The 23,993-nt window shown below is 39.8% G+C and overlaps 1 protein-coding gene across 3 annotated transcripts in view; it reads left to right on the top strand.

Annotated features, from left to right (window-relative positions):
- Nucleotides 1–23,993, top strand: part of LOC124121190 (calcium/calmodulin-dependent protein kinase kinase 1-like) — a 226,473-nt gene that overhangs the window by 83,254 nt on the left and 119,226 nt on the right. For 2 of the 3 annotated variants that reach the window (XM_048396109.1, XM_048396108.1), the window contains one exon: nucleotides 15,614–15,646. The exons of the other annotated variant lie outside the window; for it this stretch is intronic. In XM_048396109.1, the coding sequence (XP_048252066.1) occupies nucleotides 15,614–15,646 (33 nt within the window). The remainder of the gene's footprint in view (nucleotides 1–15,613; nucleotides 15,647–23,993) is intronic. 3 annotated transcript variants of the gene reach the window in all.

Here is a 23,993-nt window from a genome sequence, read left to right as displayed (position 1 = left end):
ATAGTGTTGACTATTAAACCAAACAGTGGTTCATATCTGCGTTATACTTGGGAGGGATGTTGATAGTGATAGTGTTGACTATTAAACCAAACAGTGGTTCATAGCTGTGTTATACTTGGGAGGCATGTTGATAGTGTTGACTATTAAACCAAACAGTGGTTCATACCTGCGTTATACTTGGGAGGTATGTTGATAGTGATAGTGTTGACTATTAAACCAAACAGTGGTTCATTGCGGTGTTATACTTGGGAGGCATGTTGATAGTGATAGTGTTGACTATTAAACCAAACAGTGGTTCATTGCTGCGTTATACTTGGGAGGCATGTTGATAGTGTTGACTATTAAACCAAACAGTGGTTCATAGCTGCGTTATACTTGGGAGGGATGTTGATAGTGTTGACTATTAAACCAAACAGTGGTTCATAGTTGTGTTATACTTGGGCGGGATGTTGATAGTGTTGACTATTAAACCAAACAGTGGTTCATAGCTACGTTATACTTGGGAGGGATGTTGATAGTGATAGTGTTGACTTTTAAACCAAACAGTGGTTCATAGCTGCGTTATACTTGGGCGGGATTTTGATAGTGTTGACTATTAAACCAAACAGTGGTTCATAGCTACGTTATACTTAGGAGGGATGTTGATAGTGATAGTGTTGACTTTTAAACCAAACAGTGGTTCATAGCGGTGTTATACTTGGGAGGTATGTTGATAGTGATAGTGTTGACTATTAAACCAAACAGTGGTTCATAGCTGTATTATACTTGGGAGGCATGTTGATAGTGATAGTGTTGACTATTAAACCAAACAGTGGTTCAGGGCTGTGTTATAATTGGGAGGCATGTTGATAGTGTTGACTGTTAAACCAAACAGTGGTTCATATCTGCGTTATACTTGGGAGGGATGTTGATATTGATAGTGTTGACTATTAAACCAAACAGTGGTTTATAGCTGTGTTATACTTGGGAGGCATGTTGATAGTGTTGACTATTAAACCAAACAGTGGTTCATAGCTACGTTATACTTGGGAGGGATGTTGATAGTGATAGTGTTGACTATTAAACCAAGCAGTGGTTCATAGCTGTGTTATACTAGGGAGGGATGTTGATAGTGATAGTGTTAACTATTAAACCAAACAGTGGTTCATAGCTGTGTTATACTTGGGAGGGATGTTGATAGTGATAGTGTTGACTATTAAACCAAACAGTGGTTCATAGCTGTGTTATACTTGGGAGGGATGTTGATAGTGTTGACTATTAAACCAAACAGTGGTTCATAGCTGCGTTATACTTGGGAGGTATGTTGATAGTGATAGTGTTGACTATTAAACCAAACAGTGGTTCAAAGCGGTGTTATACTTGGGCGGGATGTTGATAGTGTTGACTATTAAACCAAACAGTGGTTCATAGCTACGTTATACTTGGGAGGGATGTTGATAGTGATAGTGTTGACTATTAAACCAAACAGTGGTTCAAAGCGGTGTTATACTTGGGCGGGATGTTGATAGTGTTGACTATTAAAGCAAACAGTGGTTCATAGCTGCATTATACTTGGGAGGGATGTTGATAGTGATAGTGTTTACTATTAAACGAAACAGTGGTTCATAGCTGTGTTATACTTGGGAGGGATGTTGATAGTGATAGTGTTGACTATTAAACCAAACAGTGGTTCATAGCTGTATAATACTTGGGAGGGATGTTGCTAGTGATAGTGTTGACTATTAAACCAAACAGTGGTTCATAGCTGTATTATACTTGGGAGGCATGTTGATAGTGATAGTGTTGACTATTAAACCAAACAGTGGTTCAGGGCTGTGTTATAATTGGGAGGCATGTTGATAGTGTTGACTATTAAACCAAACAGTGGTTCATATTTGCGTTATACTTGGGAGGGATGTTGATAGTGATAGTGTTGACTATTAAACCAAACAGTGGTTCATAGCTGTGTTATACTTGGGAGGCATGTTGATAGTGTTGACTATTAAACCTAACAGTGGTTCATAGCTACGTTATACTTGGGAGGTATGTTGATAGTGATAGTGTTGACTATTAAACCAAACAGTGGTTCATAGCTGTGTTATACTTGGGAGGGATGTTGATAGTGTTGACTATTAAACCAAACAGTGGTTCATAGCTGCATTATACTTGGGAGGGATGTTGATAGTGATAGTGTTGACTATTAAACCAAACAGTGGTTGATAGCTGTGTTATACTTGGGAGGCATGTTAATAGTGTTGACTATTAAACCAAACAGTGGTTCATAGCTGTGTTATACTTGGGCGGGATGTTGATAGTGTTGACTATTAAACCAAACAGTGGTTCATAGTTGTGTTATACTTGGGCGGGATGTTGATAGTGTTGACTATTAAACCAAACAGTGGTTCATAGCTACGTTATACTTGGGAGGGATGTTGATAGTGATAGTGTTAACTATTAAACCAAACAGTGGTTCATAGCTGCGTTATACTTGGGCGGGATTTTGATAGTGTTGACTATTAAACCAAACAGTGGTTCATAGCTGTGTTATACTTAGGAGGGATGTTGATAGTGATAGTGTTGACTTTTAAACCAAACAGTGGTTCATAGCGGTGTTTTACTTGGGAGGGATGTTGATAGTGATAGTGTTGACTATTAAACCAAACAGTGGTTCATAGCTGTATTATACTTGGGAGGCATGTTCATAGTGATAATGTTGACTATTAAACCAAACAGTGGTTCAGGGCTGTGTTATAATTGGGAGGCATGTTGATAGTGTTGACTATTAAACCAAACAGTGGTTCATATCTGCGTTATACTTGGGAGGGATGTTGATATTGATAGTGTTGACTATTAAACCAAACAGTGGTTCATAGCTGTGTTATACTTGGGAGGCATGTTGATAGTGTTGACTATTAAACCAAACAGTGGGTCATAGCTACGTTATACTTGGGAGGGATGTTGATAATGATAGTGTTGACTATTAACCAAACAGTGGTTCATAGCTGCGTTATACTTGGGAGGGATGTTGCTAGTGATAGTGTTAACTATTAAACCAAACAGTGGTTCTTAGCTGCGTTATACTTGGGCGGGATGTTGATAGTGTTGACTATTAAACCAAACAGTGGTTCATAGCTACGTTATACTTGGGAGGGATGTTGATAGTGATAGTGTTGACTATTAAACCAAACAGTGGTTCATAGCTGTGTTATACTTGGGAGGGATGTTGATAGTGATAGTGTTGACTATTAAACCAAACAGTGTTTCATTGCTGTATTATACTTGGTAGGCATGTTGATAGTGATAGTGTTGACTATTAAACCAAACAGTGGTTCATAGCGGTGTTATACTTGGGAGGGATGTTGATAGTGTTGACTATTAAACCAAACAGTGGTTCATAGCTGCGTTATACTTGGGAGGTATGTTGATAGTGATAGTGTTGACTATTAAACCAAACAGTGGTTCAAAGCGGTGTTATACTTGGGCGAGATGTTGATAGTGTTGACTATTAAACCAAACAGTGGTTCATAGCTACGTTATACTAAGGAGGGATGTTGATAGTGATAGTGTTGACTATTAAAGCAAACAGTGGTTCATAGCTGCATTATACTTGGGAGGGATGTTGATAGTGTTGACTATTAAACCAAACAGTGGTTCATAGCTACGTTATACTAAGGAGGGATGTTGATAGTGATAGTGTTGACTATTAAACCAAACAGTGGTTCATAGCTGTATTATACTTGGGAGGCATGTTGATAGTGATAGTGTTGACTATGAAACCAAACAGTGGTTCAGGGCTGTGTTATAATTGGGAGGCATGTTGATAGTGTTGACTATTAAACCAAACAGTGGTTCATATCTGCGTTATACTTGGGAGGGATGTTGATAGTGATAGTGTTGACTATTAAACCAAACAGTGGTTCATAGCTGTGTTATACTTGGGAGGCATGTTGATAGTGTTGACTATTAAACCAAACAGTGGTTCATACCTGCGTTATACTTGGGAGGTATGTTGATAGTGATAGTGTTGACTATTAAACCAAACAGTGGTTCATTGCGGTGTTATACTTGGGAGGCATGTTGATAGTGATAGTGTTGACTATTAAACCAAACAGTGGTTCATTGCTGCGTTATACTTGGGAGGCATGTTGATAGTGTTGACTATTAAACCAAACAGTGGTTCATAGCTGCGTTATACTTGGGAGGGATGTTGATAGTGTTGACTATTAAACCAAACAGTGGTTCATAGTTGTGTTATACTTGGGCGGGATGTTGATAGTGTTGACTATTAAACCAAACAGTGGTTCATAGCTACGTTATACTTGGGAGGGATGTTGATAGTGATAGTGTTGACTTTTAAACCAAACAGTGGTTCATAGCTGCGTTATACTTGGGCGGGATTTTGATAGTGTTGACTATTAAACCAAACAGTGGTTCATAGCTACGTTATACTTAGGAGGGATGTTGATAGTGATAGTGTTGACTTTTAAACCAAACAGTGGTTCATAGCGGTGTTATACTTGGGAGGTATGTTGATAGTGATAGTGTTGACTATTAAACCAAACAGTGGTTCATAGCTGTATTATACTTGGGAGGCATGTTGATAGTGATAGTGTTGACTATTAAACCAAACAGTGGTTCAGGGCTGTGTTATAATTGGGAGGCATGTTGATAGTGTTGACTGTTAAACCAAACAGTGGTTCATATCTGCGTTATACTTGGGAGGGATGTTGATATTGATAGTGTTGACTATTAAACCAAACAGTGGTTTATAGCTGTGTTATACTTGGGAGGCATGTTGATAGTGTTGACTATTAAACCAAACAGTGGTTCATAGCTACGTTATACTTGGGAGGGATGTTGATAGTGATAGTGTTGACTATTAAACCAAGCAGTGGTTCATAGCTGTGTTATACTAGGGAGGGATGTTGATAGTGATAGTGTTAACTATTAAACCAAACAGTGGTTCATAGCTGTGTTATACTTGGGAGGGATGTTGATAGTGATAGTGTTGACTATTAAACCAAACAGTGGTTCATAGCTGTGTTATACTTGGGAGGGATGTTGATAGTGTTGACTATTAAACCAAACAGTGGTTCATAGCTGCGTTATACTTGGGAGGTATGTTGATAGTGATAGTGTTGACTATTAAACCAAACAGTGGTTCAAAGCGGTGTTATACTTGGGCGGGATGTTGATAGTGTTGACTATTAAACCAAACAGTGGTTCATAGCTACGTTATACTTGGGAGGGATGTTGATAGTGATAGTGTTGACTATTAAACCAAACAGTGGTTCAAAGCGGTGTTATACTTGGGCGGGATGTTGATAGTGTTGACTATTAAAGCAAACAGTGGTTCATAGCTGCATTATACTTGGGAGGGATGTTGATAGTGATAGTGTTTACTATTAAACGAAACAGTGGTTCATAGCTGTGTTATACTTGGGAGGGATGTTGATAGTGATAGTGTTGACTATTAAACCAAACAGTGGTTCATAGCTGTATAATACTTGGGAGGGATGTTGCTAGTGATAGTGTTTACTATTAAACGAAACAGTGGTTCATAGCTGTGTTATACTTGGGAGGGATGTTGATAGTGTTGACTATTAAACCAAACAGTGGTTTATAGCTACGTTATACTCAGGAGGGATGTTGATAGTGATAGTGTTGACTATTAAACCAAACAGTGGTTCATAGCTGTATTATACTTGGGAGGTATGTTGATAGTGATAGTGTTGACTATTAAACCAAACAGTGGTTCAAAGCGGTGTTATACTTGGGCGGGATGTTGATAGTGTTGACTATTAAACCAAACAGTGGTTCATAGCTACGTTATACTTGGGAGGGATGTTGATAGTGATAGTGTTGACTATTAAACCAAACAGTGGTTCATAGCTACTTTATACTTGGGAGGGATGTTGATAGGGATAGTGTTGACTATTAAAGCAAACAGTGGTTCATAGCTGCATTATACTTGGGAGGGATGTTGATAGTGTTGACTATTAAACCAAACAGTGGTTCATAGCTATGTTATACTTGGGAGGGATGTTGATAGTGATAGTGTTGACTTTTAAACCGAACAGTGGTTCATAGCGGTGTTATACTTGGGAGGGATGTTGATAGTGATAGTGTTGACTATTAAACCAAACAGTGGTTCATAGCTGTGTTATACTTGGGAGGCATGTTAATAGTGTTGACTATTAAACCAAACAGTGGTTCATAGCTGTGTTATACTTGGGAGGGATGTTGATAGTGTTGACTATTAAACCAAACAGTGGTTCATAGCTGTGTTATACTTGGGAGGCATGTTGATAGTGTTAGTGTTGACTATTAAACCAAACAGTGGTTCATTGCTGCGTTATACTTGGGAGGCATCTTGATAGTGATAGTGTTGACTATTAAAGCAAACAGTGGTTCATAGCTGCATTATACTTGGGAGGGATGTTGATAGTGTTGACTATTAAACCAAACAGTGGTTCATAGCTACGTTATACTTGGGAGGGATGTTGATAGTGATAGTGTTGACTTTTAAACCAAACAGTGGTTCATAGCGGTGTTATACTTGGGAGGGATGTTGATAGTGATAGGGTTGACTATTAAACCAAACAGTGGTTCATAGCTGTGTTATACTTGGGAGGCATGTTAATAGTGTTGACTATTAAACCAAACAGTGGTTCATAGCTGTGTTATACTTGGGAGTGATGTTGATAGTGTTGACTATTAAACCAAACAGTGGTTCATAGCTGTGTTATACTTGGGAGGGATGTTGATAGTGTTGACTATTAAACCAAACAGTGGTTCATAGCTGTGTTATACTTGGGAGGCATGTTGATAGTGTTAGTGTTGACTATTAAACCAAACAGTGGTTCATTGCTGCGTTATACTTGGGAGGCATCTTGATAGTGATAGTGTTGACTATTAAACCAAACAGTGGTTCATAGCTACGTTATACTTGGGAGGGATGTTGATAGTGATAGTGTTGAGTATTAAACCAAACAGTGGTTCATTGCTGCGTTATACTTTGGAGGCATCTTGATAGTGATAATGTTGACTATTAAACCAAACAGTGGTTCATAGCTGTGTTATACTTGGGAGGGATGTTGATAGTGATAGTGTTGACTTTTAAACCAAACAGTGGTTCATAGCGATGTTATACTAGGGAGGGATGTTGATAGTGATAGTGTTGACTATTAAACCAAACAGTGGTTCATAGCTGTATTATACTTGGGAGGCATGTTGATAGTGATAGTGTTGACTATTAAACAAACAGTGGTTCAGGGCTCTGTTATAATTGGGAGGGATGTTGATAGTGTTGACTATTAAACTAAACAGTGGTTCATAGCTACGTTATACTTGGGAGGGATGTTGATAGTGATAGTGTTGACTTTTAAACCAAACAGTGGTTCATAGCGGTGTTATACTTGGGAGGGATGTTGATAGTGATAGTGTTGACTATTAAACCAAACAGTGGTTCATAGCTGTGTTATACTTGGGAGGGATGTTGATAATGATAGTGTTGACTATTAACCAAACAGTGGTTCATAGCTGCATTATACTTGGGAGGGATGTTGATAGTGATAGTGTTGACTATTAAACCAAACAGTGGTTCATAGCTCCGTTATACTTGGTAGGGATGTTGATAGTGTTGACTATTAAACCAAACAGTGGTTCATAGCTGTGTTTTACTTGGGAGGGATGTTGATAGTGTTGGCTATTAAACCAAACAATGGTTCATAGCTGCATTATACTTGGGAGGGATGTTGATAGTGATAGTGTTGACTATTAAACCAAACAGTGGTTCAGGGCTGTGTTTTACTTGGTAGGGATGTTGATAGTGTTGACTATTAAACCAACCAGTGGTTCATAGCTACGTTATACTTGGGAGGGATGTTGCTAGTGATGGTGTTAACTATTAAACATATTTATAGCTATGGCTGCCAGAAAAGAAACTTGAATATTCCCTTGATGCAAACTGAGTAGTTAATGGCTGAGGAACAAATAACAAGTATGCAATAAACCATGAATGATGACATCACTGATATACCAGATAACTTAGCTGGAACAACAGAGTTAAACAAGTACCAGCCATAGAGGCATGTAGTTTCATGCACTTAATGCTGTTATAACTAGCAAATCTTGGCAAGGTAAAAGACAGGTAGGAAATATGTTGTTTTCTTTGTATTTTAATCCTGCTTACCTGAAGTATTTCCATTTTTTAAGAAAAATTGTGGAAGCAAAGAGCTGGAGTGTACCCTTCTGTACATCTTGTGTGACCTCCGACCATGCACTAGTTCTCAATATATATGCGATATAATCGACTGTAGAAGAATTGATAATGTCAAAAATAGTTTACTTCAGGATATGTGATATATCCGACTGACCAGGTCATATATCACTGTATACATGATACATCCAACTGACCAGGTCATCTATCACAGTATACATGACACATCCGACTGACCAGGTCATCTATCACTGTATACATGATACATCCAACTGACCAGGTCATCTATCACAGTATACATGACACATCCAACTGACCAGGTCATATATCACAGTATACATGATTCTTCAGACTGACCAGGTCATATATCACAGTATACATGACACATCCGACTGACCAGGTCATATATCACTGTATACATGATACATCCAACTGACTAGGTCATATATCACTGTATACATGATACATCCAACTGACCAGGTCATCTATCACAGTATACATGACACATCCAACTGACCAGGTCATCTGTCACAGTATACATGACACATCCGACTGACCAGGTCTTATATCACAGTATACATGACACATCCGACTGACTCAGAAAGACAGATTTTCTCTCCTTCATCAGTTTAGTACACCAACTCACATTGGCAACAGTTTAGGAAGCAGACATAAAATGACCTCAACTCAATTTTATCAACCTGGGGTTACGGGGCATCCATCACAAGGAATTACACAAATCCTGAAGGCACGCTAATGTACGGCTCTAATGTTTCTAAGTAAAGACGGGGCGGTCGGGTAGCCTAGTGGTTAAAGCATTCGCTCGTCACGCAGAAGACCCGGGTTTGATTCCCGACATGGGTACAATGTGTGAAGCCCATTTCTTGTGTCCCCTGCCGTGATATTGCTGGAATATTGTTAAAAGCAGCGTAAAACTTCACTCGGTCACTCAAAGTAAAGACTGATGGTGGTAGCTGTTATACATTTAATAAAGGACGAGCCAACTGTCAAATTGATGTAGCCTATACACCAGTTACAGGATGACAGGATAGAACATGCTATTAATACAAACTGCTGTATGTGATGCAGGATTGAATAAGTAATAGAATCTAATTAGTGTTATACATTGTTGTAGACATGACACTGCATGGTGGAGCAAGCAATTAGAAGATAAATACTATGTGTGTGTCTATTTCTGGGATTATCGAGTATTTGCATCTTGGAAATTCATCTCGAGACCCGAAAGCGTTAGCTTGAGGGGCTCGAATGAAAATTTTCAAGATGCAAATACTCAATAAAATCCCGGAAATAGACACACACATAGTATTTATCGATATTGTAAACCTATTGATATTGTTTTATTTAGAAAAAAACATGCGCACTCTTTAACACCTCGTACTTACTCGGTTGTGAGGCGTCAACATCGAATGTTCTGTTGTTGCTATGGTGATTGTGATTTTGGTAATGATGACGGACTACTTTCCTGAGTGTAAGTCATTCATAAGTTGCTGGTGCTTCAGTCGAATGTTCACCGTATAATTAATAATAAAAATAAACAAACCCGAAATCGTCGGTGAGTTTGTTTGTTATTATTATCAGTTACATTATCTGTTGTTATGTCAACATAATAGTTTTTCAGAGTGTAAACCCCCTGGATGCCACAGCGACACATATGTCCCTCCTCTTCAACCCTCACTTCGAAATCGAATAAAATTCAAAATACATCACGCAGATTAAAACACTTCACAGTTTTGAATTCCCCTTTCTGTTTATCATTTACTGTCATTTTAGGCAATTCAAAATTACTGAAAGTGACTTCTGAAAATTAGGTACATTGTAAATCTCGCCAAATCACAATTCACAGCGTTATATAAATATTTACTGTGTGTTAAGAAATCTAAATATCGGATATTTACTCGAATAATCAAAGTAGAAAATTAGCATATTAGCGATCACGGGTATCAAATCACTACTGATAATTCTGAAATGTCGCTGAGAAGCCTAGAATTGTCTAAATATCGGATATTTAATCGAATAATCAAAGTAGAAAATTAGCATATTAGCGATCACGGGTATCAAATCACTACTGATAATTCTGAAACGTCGCTGAGAAGCCTAGAATCGTTTAGAATGTTTTGGAAAATACGCATACACGAACGCCGAAGTGTACGTTCCGCCATATTGGATTGTGTTTACAAAATGCTGGTTATGAGACACCTATTCGATCAGGTACTTTTCAATATTTAATGCTATACATACATCCCTGAAATCCTCATACATTTTCGAAACAATGGATAAATGGTCTTTGTCACCAATGCAAATTATCTAGATGAAATCATGCGAAATAAGTTACTTCTGTTAGGTGTGGAAAGAAAACTGTACTTGCTGAAATGTAAACAAAGCAAAATTCAGATTTAACACTGTGTAGCATTTTTAGAGGTACTTTCGTCTAATTGTTGCATACATTGGCTCGATCACGCGTTTGAGAATATTCATGGGAAGAGTGTCGTTGCACTAATTATGGAAATACACATCTATACATTACAATGATGTGGTAAATTCAACAGAAGCAGTTTACAAAAGTTTCCATCCTGTGTGGCGCCATGACTGAAGCTAAATCACGCACAACGATGACGGTAGTTATCTGCATTTCTGACTAATTCTCTTTGTTACATTGGTAAACATGGTAAACAAATAACAGTACGCAGATTGTCAGAATGCTTCTGATTACTTACGTGACCCATTTATGTGAATACGATCCCTCAATCGACGAAAATCCTCCTCTGGAAATCCCGCGTACTGTTGTCAGTTAACACGCCATTTTGTAAAAGTCTGTCACCGGTAGTGATGTCATACGGAAGTAAACATTGTTGTACATATTTGGTAATTTCTTTGAGGTGTAAACTTTCAACTTGCCACCCAGCGTTTTCTTTGTTTTTGTCTGGTATGCATTTTCATCATCGCCTTGATAATCCAGATATGACGGAAACCTTTTTGTGTCGGGTCACATTATTTATGAGAAGTAAGCAGCACATAGGATGACGTCACTTATGACAGTGGTGTCGTGTTTAATGCGCTACTGCAATCATGACAAATTCATCCGTTTGATGCTAAAAAGGTGCTATTTTAGGGTGTGAAAGAACCAGATTACTGCACTCGTGCCTGTCAGATACCATTGATCTTACAACTCGTTGTTACAAAGCGTATCTAACGAGCGAAGCCAGTTAGATACGTTTTGAAACAACTTGTAAGATCAATGGTATCTGGCAGACACTCTTGTAGTAATCTCTATTTCCTACACAGTGATTCGGTTGCTTGCTTCAGGGAATTCAAATCATATTTTCAGCCTTTGACATTTGGTCATGTGACCCAAATTAGCCAATCACAACACAGAACACACTTTCGATAGGTTTACTATAGTTCCTATACATTGTTGTAGACATGACAGTCTACTGTAGATCAAGCAATAGTTCCTATACATTGTTGTAGACATGACACTCTAAGGCGGATCAAGCAATAGTTCCTATACATTGTTGTAGACATGACACTGTATGGTGGAGCAAGCAATAGTTCCTGTACATTGTTGTAGACATGACACTGCATGGTGGATCAAGCAATAGTTCCTATACATTGTTTTAGACATGACACTGTATGGTGGAGCAAGCAATAGTTCCTATACATTGTTGTAGACATGACACTGCATGGTGGATCAAGCAATAGTTCCTATACATTGTTGTAGACATGACACTGCATGGTGGATCAAGCAATAGTTCCTATACATTGTTGTAGACATGACACTCTAAGGTGGATCAAGCAATAGTTCCTATACATTGTTGTAGACATGACAGTCTACTGTGGATCAAGCAATAGTTCCTGTACATTGTTGTAGACATGAAACTGCATGGTGGAGCAAGCAATAGTTCCTATACATTGTTTTAGACATGACACTGTATGGTGGATCAAGCAATAGTTCCTGTACATTGTTGTAGACATAACACTGCATGGTGGATCAAGCAATAGTTCCTATACATTGTTTTAGACATGACACTGTATGGTGGATCAAGCAATAGTTCCTATACATTGTTGTAGACATGACACTGCATGGTGGATCAAGCAATAGTTCCTATACATTGTTGTTTACATGACAGTCTACTGTGGATCAAGCAATAGTTCCTGTACATTGTTGTAGACATGACACTCTAAGGTGGAGCAAGCAATAGTTCCTATACATTGTTGTAGACATGACACTCTAAGGTGGAGCAGGCAATAGTTCCTATACATTGTTTTAGACATGACTCTGCATGGTGGAGCAAGCAATAGTTCCTGTACATTGTTGTAGACATGACACTGCATGGTGGATCAAGCAATAGTTCCTATACATTGTTGTAGACATGACACTCTAAGGTGGAGCAAGCAATAGTTCCTATACATTGTTGTAGACATGACACTGCATGGTGGATCAGGCAATAGTTCCTGTACATTGTTTTAGACATGACACTGTATGGTGGATCAAGCAATAGTTCCTATACATTGTTGTAGACATGACACTCTAAGGTGGAGCAAGCAATAGTTCCTATACATTGTTGTAGACATGACACTGCATGGTGGATCAAGCAATAGTTCCTGTACATTGTTGTAGACATGACACTGCATGGTGGATCAAGCAATAGTTCCTATACATTGTTGTAGACATGACACTCTAAGGTGGAGCAAGCAATAGTTCCTATACATTGTTGTAGACATGACACTGCATGGTGGATCAAGCAATAGTTCCTATACATTGTTGTTTACATGACAGTCTACTGTGGAGCAAGCAATAGTTCCTATACATTGTTGTAGACATGACACTGCATGGTGGATCAAGCAATAGTTCCTGTACATTGTTTTAGACATGACACTGCATGGTGGATCAAGCAATCGTTCCTGTACATTGTTGTAGACATGACACTCTAAGGTGGAGCAAGCAATAGTTCCTATACATTGTTGTAGACATGACTCTGCATGGTGGATCAAGCAATAGTTCCTGTACATTGTTGTAGACATGACACTCTAAGGTGGAGCAAGCAATAGTTCCTATACATTGTTGTAGACATGACACTGCATGGTGGATCAAGCAATAGTTCCTATACATTGTTGTAGACATGACACTGCATGGTGGATCAAGCAATAGTTCCTATACATTGTTGTTTACATGACAGTCTACTGTGGATCAAGCAATAGTTCCTATACATTGTTGTAGACATGACACTGTATGGTGGATCAAGCAATAGTTCCTATACATTGTTGTTTACATGACAGTCTACTGTGGATCAAGCAATAGTTCCTATACATTGTTGTAGACATGACACTGCATGGTGGATCAAGCAATAGTTCCTGTACATTGTTGTAGACATGACACTCTAAGGTGGAGCAAGCAATAGTTCCTATACATTGTTTTAGACATGACACTGCATGGTGGATCAGGCAATAGTTCCTATACATTGTTGTAGACATGACACTGCATGGTGGAGCAAGCAATAGTTCCTATACATTGTTGTAGACATGACACTCTAAGGTGGATCAAGCAATAGTTCCTATACATTGTTGTAGACATGACACTGCATGGTGGAGCAAACAATAGTTCCTATACATTGTTGTAGACATGACACTGTATGGTGGATCAAGCAATACTTCCTGTACATTGTTGTAGACATGACACTCTAAGGTGGAGCAAGCAATAGTTCCTATACATTGTTGTAGACATGAAACTCTAAGGTGGAGCAAGCAATAGTTCCTATACATTGTTGTTTACCTGACAGTCTACTGTGGATCAAGCAATAGTTCCTATACATTGTTGTAGACATGACACTGCATGGTGGAGCAAGCAATAGTTCCTATACATTGTTGTAGACATGACACTGCATGGTGGATCAAGCAATAGTTCCTATACATTGTTGTTTACATGACAGTCTACTGTGGATCAAGCAATAGTTCCTATACATTGTTGTAGACATGACACTGTATGGTGGATCAAGCAATAGTTCCTATACATTGTTGTTTACATGACAGTCTACTGTGGATCAAGCAATGAGTTCCTGTACATTGTTGTAGACATGACACTGCATGGTGGATCAAGCAATAGTTCCTGTACATTGTTGTAGACATGACACTCTAAGGTGGATCAAGCAATAGTTCCTGTACATTGTTGTAGACATGACACTCTAAGGTGGATCAAGCAATAGTTCCTATACATTGTTGTAGACATGACACTGCATGGTGGATCAAGCAATAGTTCCTGTACATTGTTGTAGACATGACACTGCATGGTGGATCAAGCAATAGTTCCTGTACATTGTTGTAGACATGACACTGCATGGTGGATCAAGCAATAGTTCCTGTACATTGTTGTAGACATGACACTCTAGGGTGGAGCAAGCAATAGTTCCTGTACATTGTTGTAGACAAGACACTGCATGGTGGATCAAGCAATAGTTCCTATACATTGTTTTAGACATGACTCTGCATGGTGGATCAAGCAATAGTTCCTGTACATTGTTGTAGACATGACACTGCATGGTGGATCAAGCAATAGTTCCTATACATTGTTGTAGACATGACACTCTAAGGTGGATCAAGCAATAGTTCCTATACATTGTTGTAGACATGACACTGCATGGTGGATCAAGCAATAGTTCCTATACATTGTTGTAGACAGGACACTGCATTGTGGATCAGGCAATAGTTCCTGTACATTGTTTTAGACATGACACTGTATGGTGGATCAAGCAATAGTTCCTATACATTGTTGTAGACATGACACTCTAAGGTGGAGCAAGCAATAGTTCCTATACATTGTTGTAGACATGACACTGCATGGTGGATCAAGCAATAGTTCCTGTACATTGTTGTAGACATGACACTCTAAGGTGGAGCAAGCAATAGTTCCTATACATTGTTGTAGACATGACACTGCATGGTGGATCAAGCAATAGTTCCTATACATTGTTGTTTACATGACAGTCTACTGTGGATCAGGCAATAGTTCCTATACATTGTTGTTGGCATGATACTGCATGGTGAATCAAGCAATAGTTCCTGTACATTGTTGTAGACATGACACTGTATGGTGGATCAAGCAATAGTTCCTATACATTGTTGTACACATGACACTCTATGATGGATCAAGCAATAGCAGCCACATCTGTGTAATCTTTTATGAAAATTGGTAGTCTTTCAATGTAACTGGTCTCATTTTCATGGACAGTACATATATGTGGAACAAGAGAGGGTTTGAATTAATCTCTCCTGTCACTATGAAGTATTATATGTAGTTTGCTTGTACAATAATTGTATGTTTTATCACTGTGTTGTAGCTACTCAGATGTGTCTATGTAATGACTGGATGTTGCACAGATTTTGTTTGTTGTGTTTAAGCCCAGAAAGTACTCCTGTCCAAATTACTACCAGGTAAGGATAAGGAGTGGTTTGTTTCTCAACTCTTTTCACCAGACTATCAGCTTTGCATTTTAGCTTTGCAGTATCTACTTATCAAGTATAACACAGTTTCTTGGGTATTTAAATTTCAGTACGCACTAGTATACACACAATTATGTTTTGTGTGGGCATATTGCTTATATAACCATCTGCCATACATCTTGCAGCCAGCTCTTATACCATCTGCCATACATCTTGCAGCCAGCTATTATACCACCTACCAGACATCCTGCAGCCAGCTCTTATACCACCTACCAGACATCTTGCAGCCATTTATTATACCATCTACCAGACACCTTGCAACCATTTATTATACCATCTACCAGACACATTGCAACCATTTATTATACCATCTACCAGACATCTTGCAGCCAGCTATTATACCACCTACCAGACATCTTGCAGCCATTTATTATACCACCTACCAGACACCTTGCAACCATTTATTATACCACCTACCAGACATCTTGCAGCCAGCTATTATACCACCTACAAGACATGTTGCAGCCATTTATTATACCATCTACCAGACATCCTGCAACCATTTTTATTTATACCACCTACCAGACATCTTGCAGCCATTTATTATACCACCTACCAGACATCTTGCAGCCAGCTATTATACCACCTACCAGACATCTTGCAGCCAGCTATTATACCACCTATCAGACATCTTGCAGCCATTTATTATACCACCTACCAGACATCTTGCAGCCAGCTATTATACCACCTACCAGACATCTTGCAGCCAGCTATTATACCACCTACCAGACATCTTGCAGCCAATTATTATACCACCTACCAGACATCTTGCACCTAGCTATTATACCACCCACCAGACATCTTGCAGCAAGCTATTATACCACCTACCAGACATCTTGCAGCCAGCTATTTTACTATCTACCAGACATCTTGCAGCCAGCTCTTATACCACCTACCAGACATCTTGCAGCCAGTTATTATACCACCTACCAGACATCTTGCAGCCAGCTATTTTACTATCTACCAGACATCTTGCAGCCATTTATTATACCATCTACCAGACACCTTGCAACCATTTATTATACCATCTACCAGACACCTTGCAACCATTTATTATACCATCTACCAGTCATGTTGCAGCCATATATTATACCACCTACCAGACATCTTGCAGCCAACTATTATACCACCTACCAGACATCTTGCAGCCAGCTATTTTACTATCTACCAGACATCTTGCAGCCAGCTATTTTACTATCTACCAGACATCTTGCAGCCAGCTATTATACCACCTACCAGACATCTTGCAGCCAGCTCTTATACCACCTACCAGACATCTTGCAGCCAGCTATTATACCACCTACCAGACATCCTGCAGCCATTTATTTGTACCACCTACCAGACATCCTGCAGCCAGCTATTATACCACCTACCAGACATCTTGCAGCCAGCTATTATACCACCTACCAGACATCTTGCAGCCAGCTATTATGCCACCTACCAGACATCTTGCACCTAGCTATTATACCACCTACCAGACATCTTGCAGCCAGCTATTATACCACCTACCAGACATCTTGCAGCCAGCTATTTTACTATCTACCAGACATCTTGCAGCAAGCTCTTTTACCATCTAACAGACATCTTGCAACCATTTATTATACCACCTACCAGACATCTTGCAACCATTTATTATACCACCTACCAGACATGTTGCAGCCATTTAGTATACCACCTACCAGACATCCTGCAGCCATTTATTATACCATATATTATACCACCAGACATCCTGCAGCCATTTATTATACCATCTACCAGACATGTTGCAGCCATTTATTATACCACCTACCAGACATCTTGCAGCCATTTATTATACCACCTACCAGACATCTTGCAGCCATTTAGTATACCACCTACCAGACATCTTGCAGCCATTTATTATACCACCTACCAGACATCTTGCAGCCATTTATTACCACCTACCAGACATCTTGCAGACATTTATTTTACCACCTACCAGACATCTTGCAGCCATTTATTATACCATATATTATACCACCAGACATCCTGCAGCCATTTATTATACCATCTACCAGACATGTTGCAGCCATTTATTATACCACCTACCAGACATCTTGCAGCCATTTATTTTACCACCTACCAGACATCTTGCAGCCATTTATTATACCACCTACTAGACATTTTGCAGCCATTTATTATACCACCTACCAGACATCCTGCAGCCATTTATTATACCACCTACCAGACATCTTGCAGCCATTTATTATACCACCTTCCAGACATCTTGCAGCCATTTATTATACCACCTTCCAGACATCTTGCAGCCATTTATTATACCACCTACCAGACATCCTGCAGCCATTTATTGTACCACCTACTAGACATGTTGCAGCAATACATTATACCACCTACCAGACATCTTGCAGCCAGCTATTTTACTATCTACCAGACATCTTGCAGCCATTTATTATACCATCTACCAGACACCTTGCAACCATTTATTATACCATCTACGAGACACCTTGCAACCATTTATTATACCATCTACCAGTCATGTTGCAGCCATATATTATACCACCTACCAGACATGTTGCAGCCAACTATTATACCACCTACCAGACATCTTGCAGCCAGCTATTTTACTATCTACCAGACATCTTGCAGCCAGCTATTTTACTATCTACCAGACATCTTGCAGCCAGCTCTTATACCACCTACCAGACATCTTGCAGCCGGCTATTATACCACCTACCAGACATCCTGCAGCCATTTATTTGTACCACCTACCAGACATCCTGCAGCCAGCTATTATACCACCTACCAGACATCTTGCAGCCAGCTATTATACCACCTACCAGACATCTTGCAGCAAGCTATTTTACTATCTACCAGACATCTTGCAGCAAGCTCTTTTACCATCTACCAGACATCTTGCAACCATTTATTATACCATCTACCAGACACCTTGCAACCATTTATTATACCATCTACCAGACACATTGCAACCATTTATTATACCATCTACCAGACATCTTGCAGCCAGCTATTATACCACCTACCAGACATCTTGCAGCCAGCTATTATACCACCTACCAGACATCTTGCAGCCATTTATTATACCACCTACCAGACACCTTGCAACCATTTATTATACCACCTACCAGACATCTTGCAGCCAGCTATTATACCACCTACAAGACATGTTGCAGCCATTTATTATACCATCTACCAGACATCCTGCAACCATTTTTATTTATACCACCTACCAGACATCTTGCAGACATTTATTATACCACCTACCAGACATCTTGCAGCCAGCTATTATACCACCTACCAGACATCTTGCAGCCAGCTATTATACCACCTACCAGACATCTTGCAGCCAATTATTATACCACCTACCAGACATCTTGCACCTAGCTATTATACCACCCACCAGACATCTTGCAGCCAACTATTATACCACCTACCAGACATCTTGCAGCCAGCTATTTTACTATCTACCAGACATCTTGCAGCCAGCTCTTATACCACCTACCAGACATCTTGAAGCCAGTTATTATACCACCTACCAGACATCTTGCAGCCAGCTATTTTACTATCTACCAGACATCTTGCAGCCATTTATTATACCATCTACCAGACACCTTGCAACCATTTATTATACCATCTACCAGACATCTTGCAGCCAACTATTATACCACCTACCAGACATCTTGCAGCCAACTATTATACCACCTACCAGACATCTTGCAGCCAGCTATTTTACTATCTACCAGACATCTTGCAGCCAGCTATTTTACTATCTACCAGACATCTTGCAGCCAGCTCTTATACCACCTACCAGACATCTTGCAGCCAGCTATTATACCACCTACCAGACATCCTGCAGCCATTTATTTGTACCACCTACCAGACATCCTGCAGCCAGCTATTATACCACCTACCAGACATCTTGCAGCCAGCTATTATACCACCTACCAGACATCTTGCAGCCAGCTATTATGCCACCTACCAGACATCTTGCACCTAGCTATTATACCACCTACCAGACATCTTGCAGCCAGCTATTATACCACCTACCAGACATCTTGCAGCCAGCTATTTTACTATCTACCAGACATCTTGCAGCAAGCTCTTTTACCATCTACCAGACATCTTGCAACCATTTATTATACCACCTACCAGACATCTTGCAACCATTTATTATACCACCTACCAGACATGTTGCAGCCATTTAGTATACCACCTACCAGACATCCTGCAGCCATTTAGTATACCACCTACCAGACATCTTGCAGCCATTTATTATACCACCTACCAGACATCTTGCAACCATTTATTACCACCTACCAGACATCTTGCAGACATTTATTTTACCACCTACCAGACATCTTGCAGCCATTTATTATACCACCTACCAGACATCCTGCAGCCATTTATTATACCACCTACCAGACATCTTGCAGCCATTTATTATACCATATATTATACCACCAGACATCCTGCAGCCATTTATTATACCATCTACCAGACATGTTGCAGCCATTTATTATACCACCTACCAGACATCTTGCAGCCATTTATTATACCACCTACCACACATCTTGCAGCCATTTATTATACCACCTACTAGACACTTTGCAGCCATTTATTATACCACCTACCAGACATCTTGCAGCCATTTATTATACCACCTACCAGACATCTTGCAGCAATTTATTATACCACCTTCCAGACATCTTGCAGCCATTTATTATACCACCTTCCAGACATCTTGCAGCCATTTATTATACCACCTACCAGACATCCTGCAGCCATTTATTGTACCACCTACTAGACATGTTGCAGCAATACATTATACCACCTACCAGACATCTTGCAGCCAGCTATTTTACTATCTACCAGACATGTTGCAGCCATTTATTATACCATCTACCAGACACCTTGCAACCATTTATTATACCATCTACCAGAGACCTTGCAACCATTTATTATACCATCTACCAGTCATGTTGCAGCCATATATTATACCACCTACCAGACATGTTGCAGCCAACTATTATACCACCTACCAGACATCTTGCAGCCAGCTATTTTACTATCTACCAGACATCTTGCAGCCAGCTATTTTACTATCTACCAGACATCTTGCAGCCAGCTCTTATACCACCTACCAGACATCTTGCAGCCGGCTATTATACCACCTACCAGACATCCTGCAGCCATTTATTTGTACCACCTACCAGACATCCTGCAGCCAGCTATTATACCACCTACCAGACATCTTGCAGCCAGCTATTATACCACCTACCAGACATCTTGCAGCAAGCTATTTTACTATCTACCAGACATCTTGCAGCAAGCTCTTTTACCATCTACCAGACATCTTGCAACCATTTATTATACCACCTACCAGACATCTTGCAACCATTTATTATACCACCTACCAGACATGTTGCAGCCATTTAGTATACCACCTACCAGACATCTTGCAGCCATTTATTACACCATATATTATACCACCAGACATCCTGCAGCCATTTATTATACCATCTACCAGACATGTTGCAGCCATTTATTATACCACCTACCAGACATCTTGCAGCCAGCTATTTTACTATCTACCAGACATCTTGCAGCCAGCTCTTATACCAACTACCAGACATCTTGCAGCCAGCTATTATACCACCTACCAGACATCTTGCAGCCAGCTATTTTACTATCTACCAGACATCTTGCAGCAAGCTCTTTTACCATCTACCAGACATCTTGCAACCATTTATTATACCACCTACCAGACATCTTGCAACCATTTATTATACCACCTTCCAGACATCTTGCAGCCATTTATTATACCACCTACCAGACATCCTGCAGCCATTTATTGTACCACCTACTAGACATGTTGCAGCAATACATTATACCACCTACCAGACATCTTGCAGCCAGCTATTTTACTATCTACCAGACATGTTGCAGCCATTTATTATACCATCTACCAGACACCTTGCAACCATTTATTATACCATCTACGAGACACCTTGCAACCATTTATTATACCATCTACCAGTCATGTTGCAGCCATATATTATACCACCTACCAGACATGTTGCAGCCAACTATTATACCACCTACCAGACATCTTGCAGCCAGCTATTTTACTATCTACCAGACATCTTGCAGCCAGCTATTTTACTATCTACCAGACATCTTGCAGCCAGCTCTTATACCACCTACCAGACATCTTGCAGCCGGCTATTATACCACCTACCAGACATCCTGCAGCCATTTATTTGTACCACCTACCAGACATCCTGCAGCCAGCTATTATACCACCTACCAGACATCTTGCAGCCAGCTATTATACCACCTACCAGACATCTTGCAGCCAGCTATTTTACTATCTACCAGACATCTTGCAGCCATTTATTATACCATCTACCAGACACCTTGCAACCATTTATTATACCATCTACGAGACACCTTGCAACCATTTATTATACCATCTACCAGTCATGTTGCAGCCATATATTATACCACCTACCAGACATGTTGCAGCCAACTATTATACCACCTACCAGACATCTTGCAGCCAGCTATTTTACTATCTACCAGACATCTTGCAGCCAGCTATTTTACTATCTACCAGACATCTTGCAGCCAGCTCTTATACCACCTACCAGACATCTTGCAGCCTGCTATTATACCACCTACCAGACATCCTGCAGCCATTTATTTGTACCACCTACCAGACATCCTGCAGCCAGCTATTATACCACCTACCAGACATCTTGCAGCCAGCTATTATACCACCTACCAGACATCTTGCAGCAAGCTATTTTACTATCTACCAGACATCTTGCAGCAAGCTCTTTTACCATCTACCAGACATCTTGCAACCATTTATTATACCACCTACCAGACATCTTGCAACCATTTATTATACCACCTACCAGACATGTTGCAGCCATTTAGTATACCACCTACCAGACATCTTGCAGCCATTTATTATACCATATATTATACCACCAGACATCCTGCAGCCATTTATTATACCATCTACCAGACATGTTGCAGCCATTTATTATACCAACTACCAGACATGTTGCAGCCATTTATTATACCACCTACCAGACAACTTGCAGCCAGCTATTTTACTATCTACCAGACATCTTGCAGCCAGCTCTTATACCACCTACCAGACATCTTGCAGCCAGCTATTTTACTATCTACCAGACATCTTGCAGCAAGCTCTTTTACCATCTACCAGACATCTTGCAACCATTTATTATACCACCTACCAGACATCTTGCAACCATTTATTATACCACCTTCCAGACATCTTGCAGCCATTTATTATACCACCTACCAGACATCTTGCAACCATTTATTATACCATCCACCAGACATGTTGCAGCCATTTAGTATACCACCTGCCAGACATCCTGCAGCCATTTATTATACCATATATTATACCACCAGACATCCTGCAGCCATTTATTATACCATCTACCAGACATGTTGCAGCCATTTATTATACCACCTACCAGACATCTTGCAGCCATTTGTTATACCACCTACCAGACATCTTGCAGCCATTTAGTATACCACCTACCAGACATCTTGCAGCCATTTATTATACCACCTACCAGACATCTTGCAGCCATTTATTACCACCTACCAGACATCTTGCAGCCATTTATTATACCACCTACTAGACATTTTGCAGCCATTTATTATACCACCTACCAGACATCCTGCAGCCATTTATTATACCACCTACCAGACATCTTGCAGCCATTTATTATACCACCTTCCAGACATCTTGCAGCAATTTATTATACCACCTTCCAGACATCTTGCAGCCATTTATTATACCACCTACTAGACATTTTGCAGCCATTTATTATACCACCTACCAGACATCCTGCAGCCATTTATAATACCACCTACCAGACATCTTGCAGCCATTTATTATACCACCTTCCAGACATCTTGCAGCAATTTATTATACCACCTTCCAGACATCTTGCAGCCATTTATTATACCACCTACCAGACATCCTGCAGCCATTTATTGTACCACCTACTAGACATGTTGCAGCAATACATTATACCACCTACCAGACATCTTGCCGCCATTTATTTTACCATCTATCATATATCTTGTTGCCATCTGCCTTCTATACTATATATGTAATACCATCTACCAGACATCTTGCAACCATATATTATACCCTCTACCAGACATCTTGCAACCATTTATTATACCATCTACCAGACATCTTGCTGCCATTTATTATACCACCTACCAG

This window comes from Haliotis rufescens, unplaced genomic scaffold, assembly GCF_023055435.1.
Source record: "Haliotis rufescens isolate VD_foot unplaced genomic scaffold, xgHalRufe1.0.p SCAF_15, whole genome shotgun sequence".
In the NCBI taxonomy this organism is placed as follows: domain Eukaryota; kingdom Metazoa; phylum Mollusca; class Gastropoda; order Lepetellida; family Haliotidae; genus Haliotis; species Haliotis rufescens.
The sequence above is the reverse complement of the archived record's forward strand: the minus strand, read 5'-3'. Positions and strand labels throughout refer to the sequence as shown.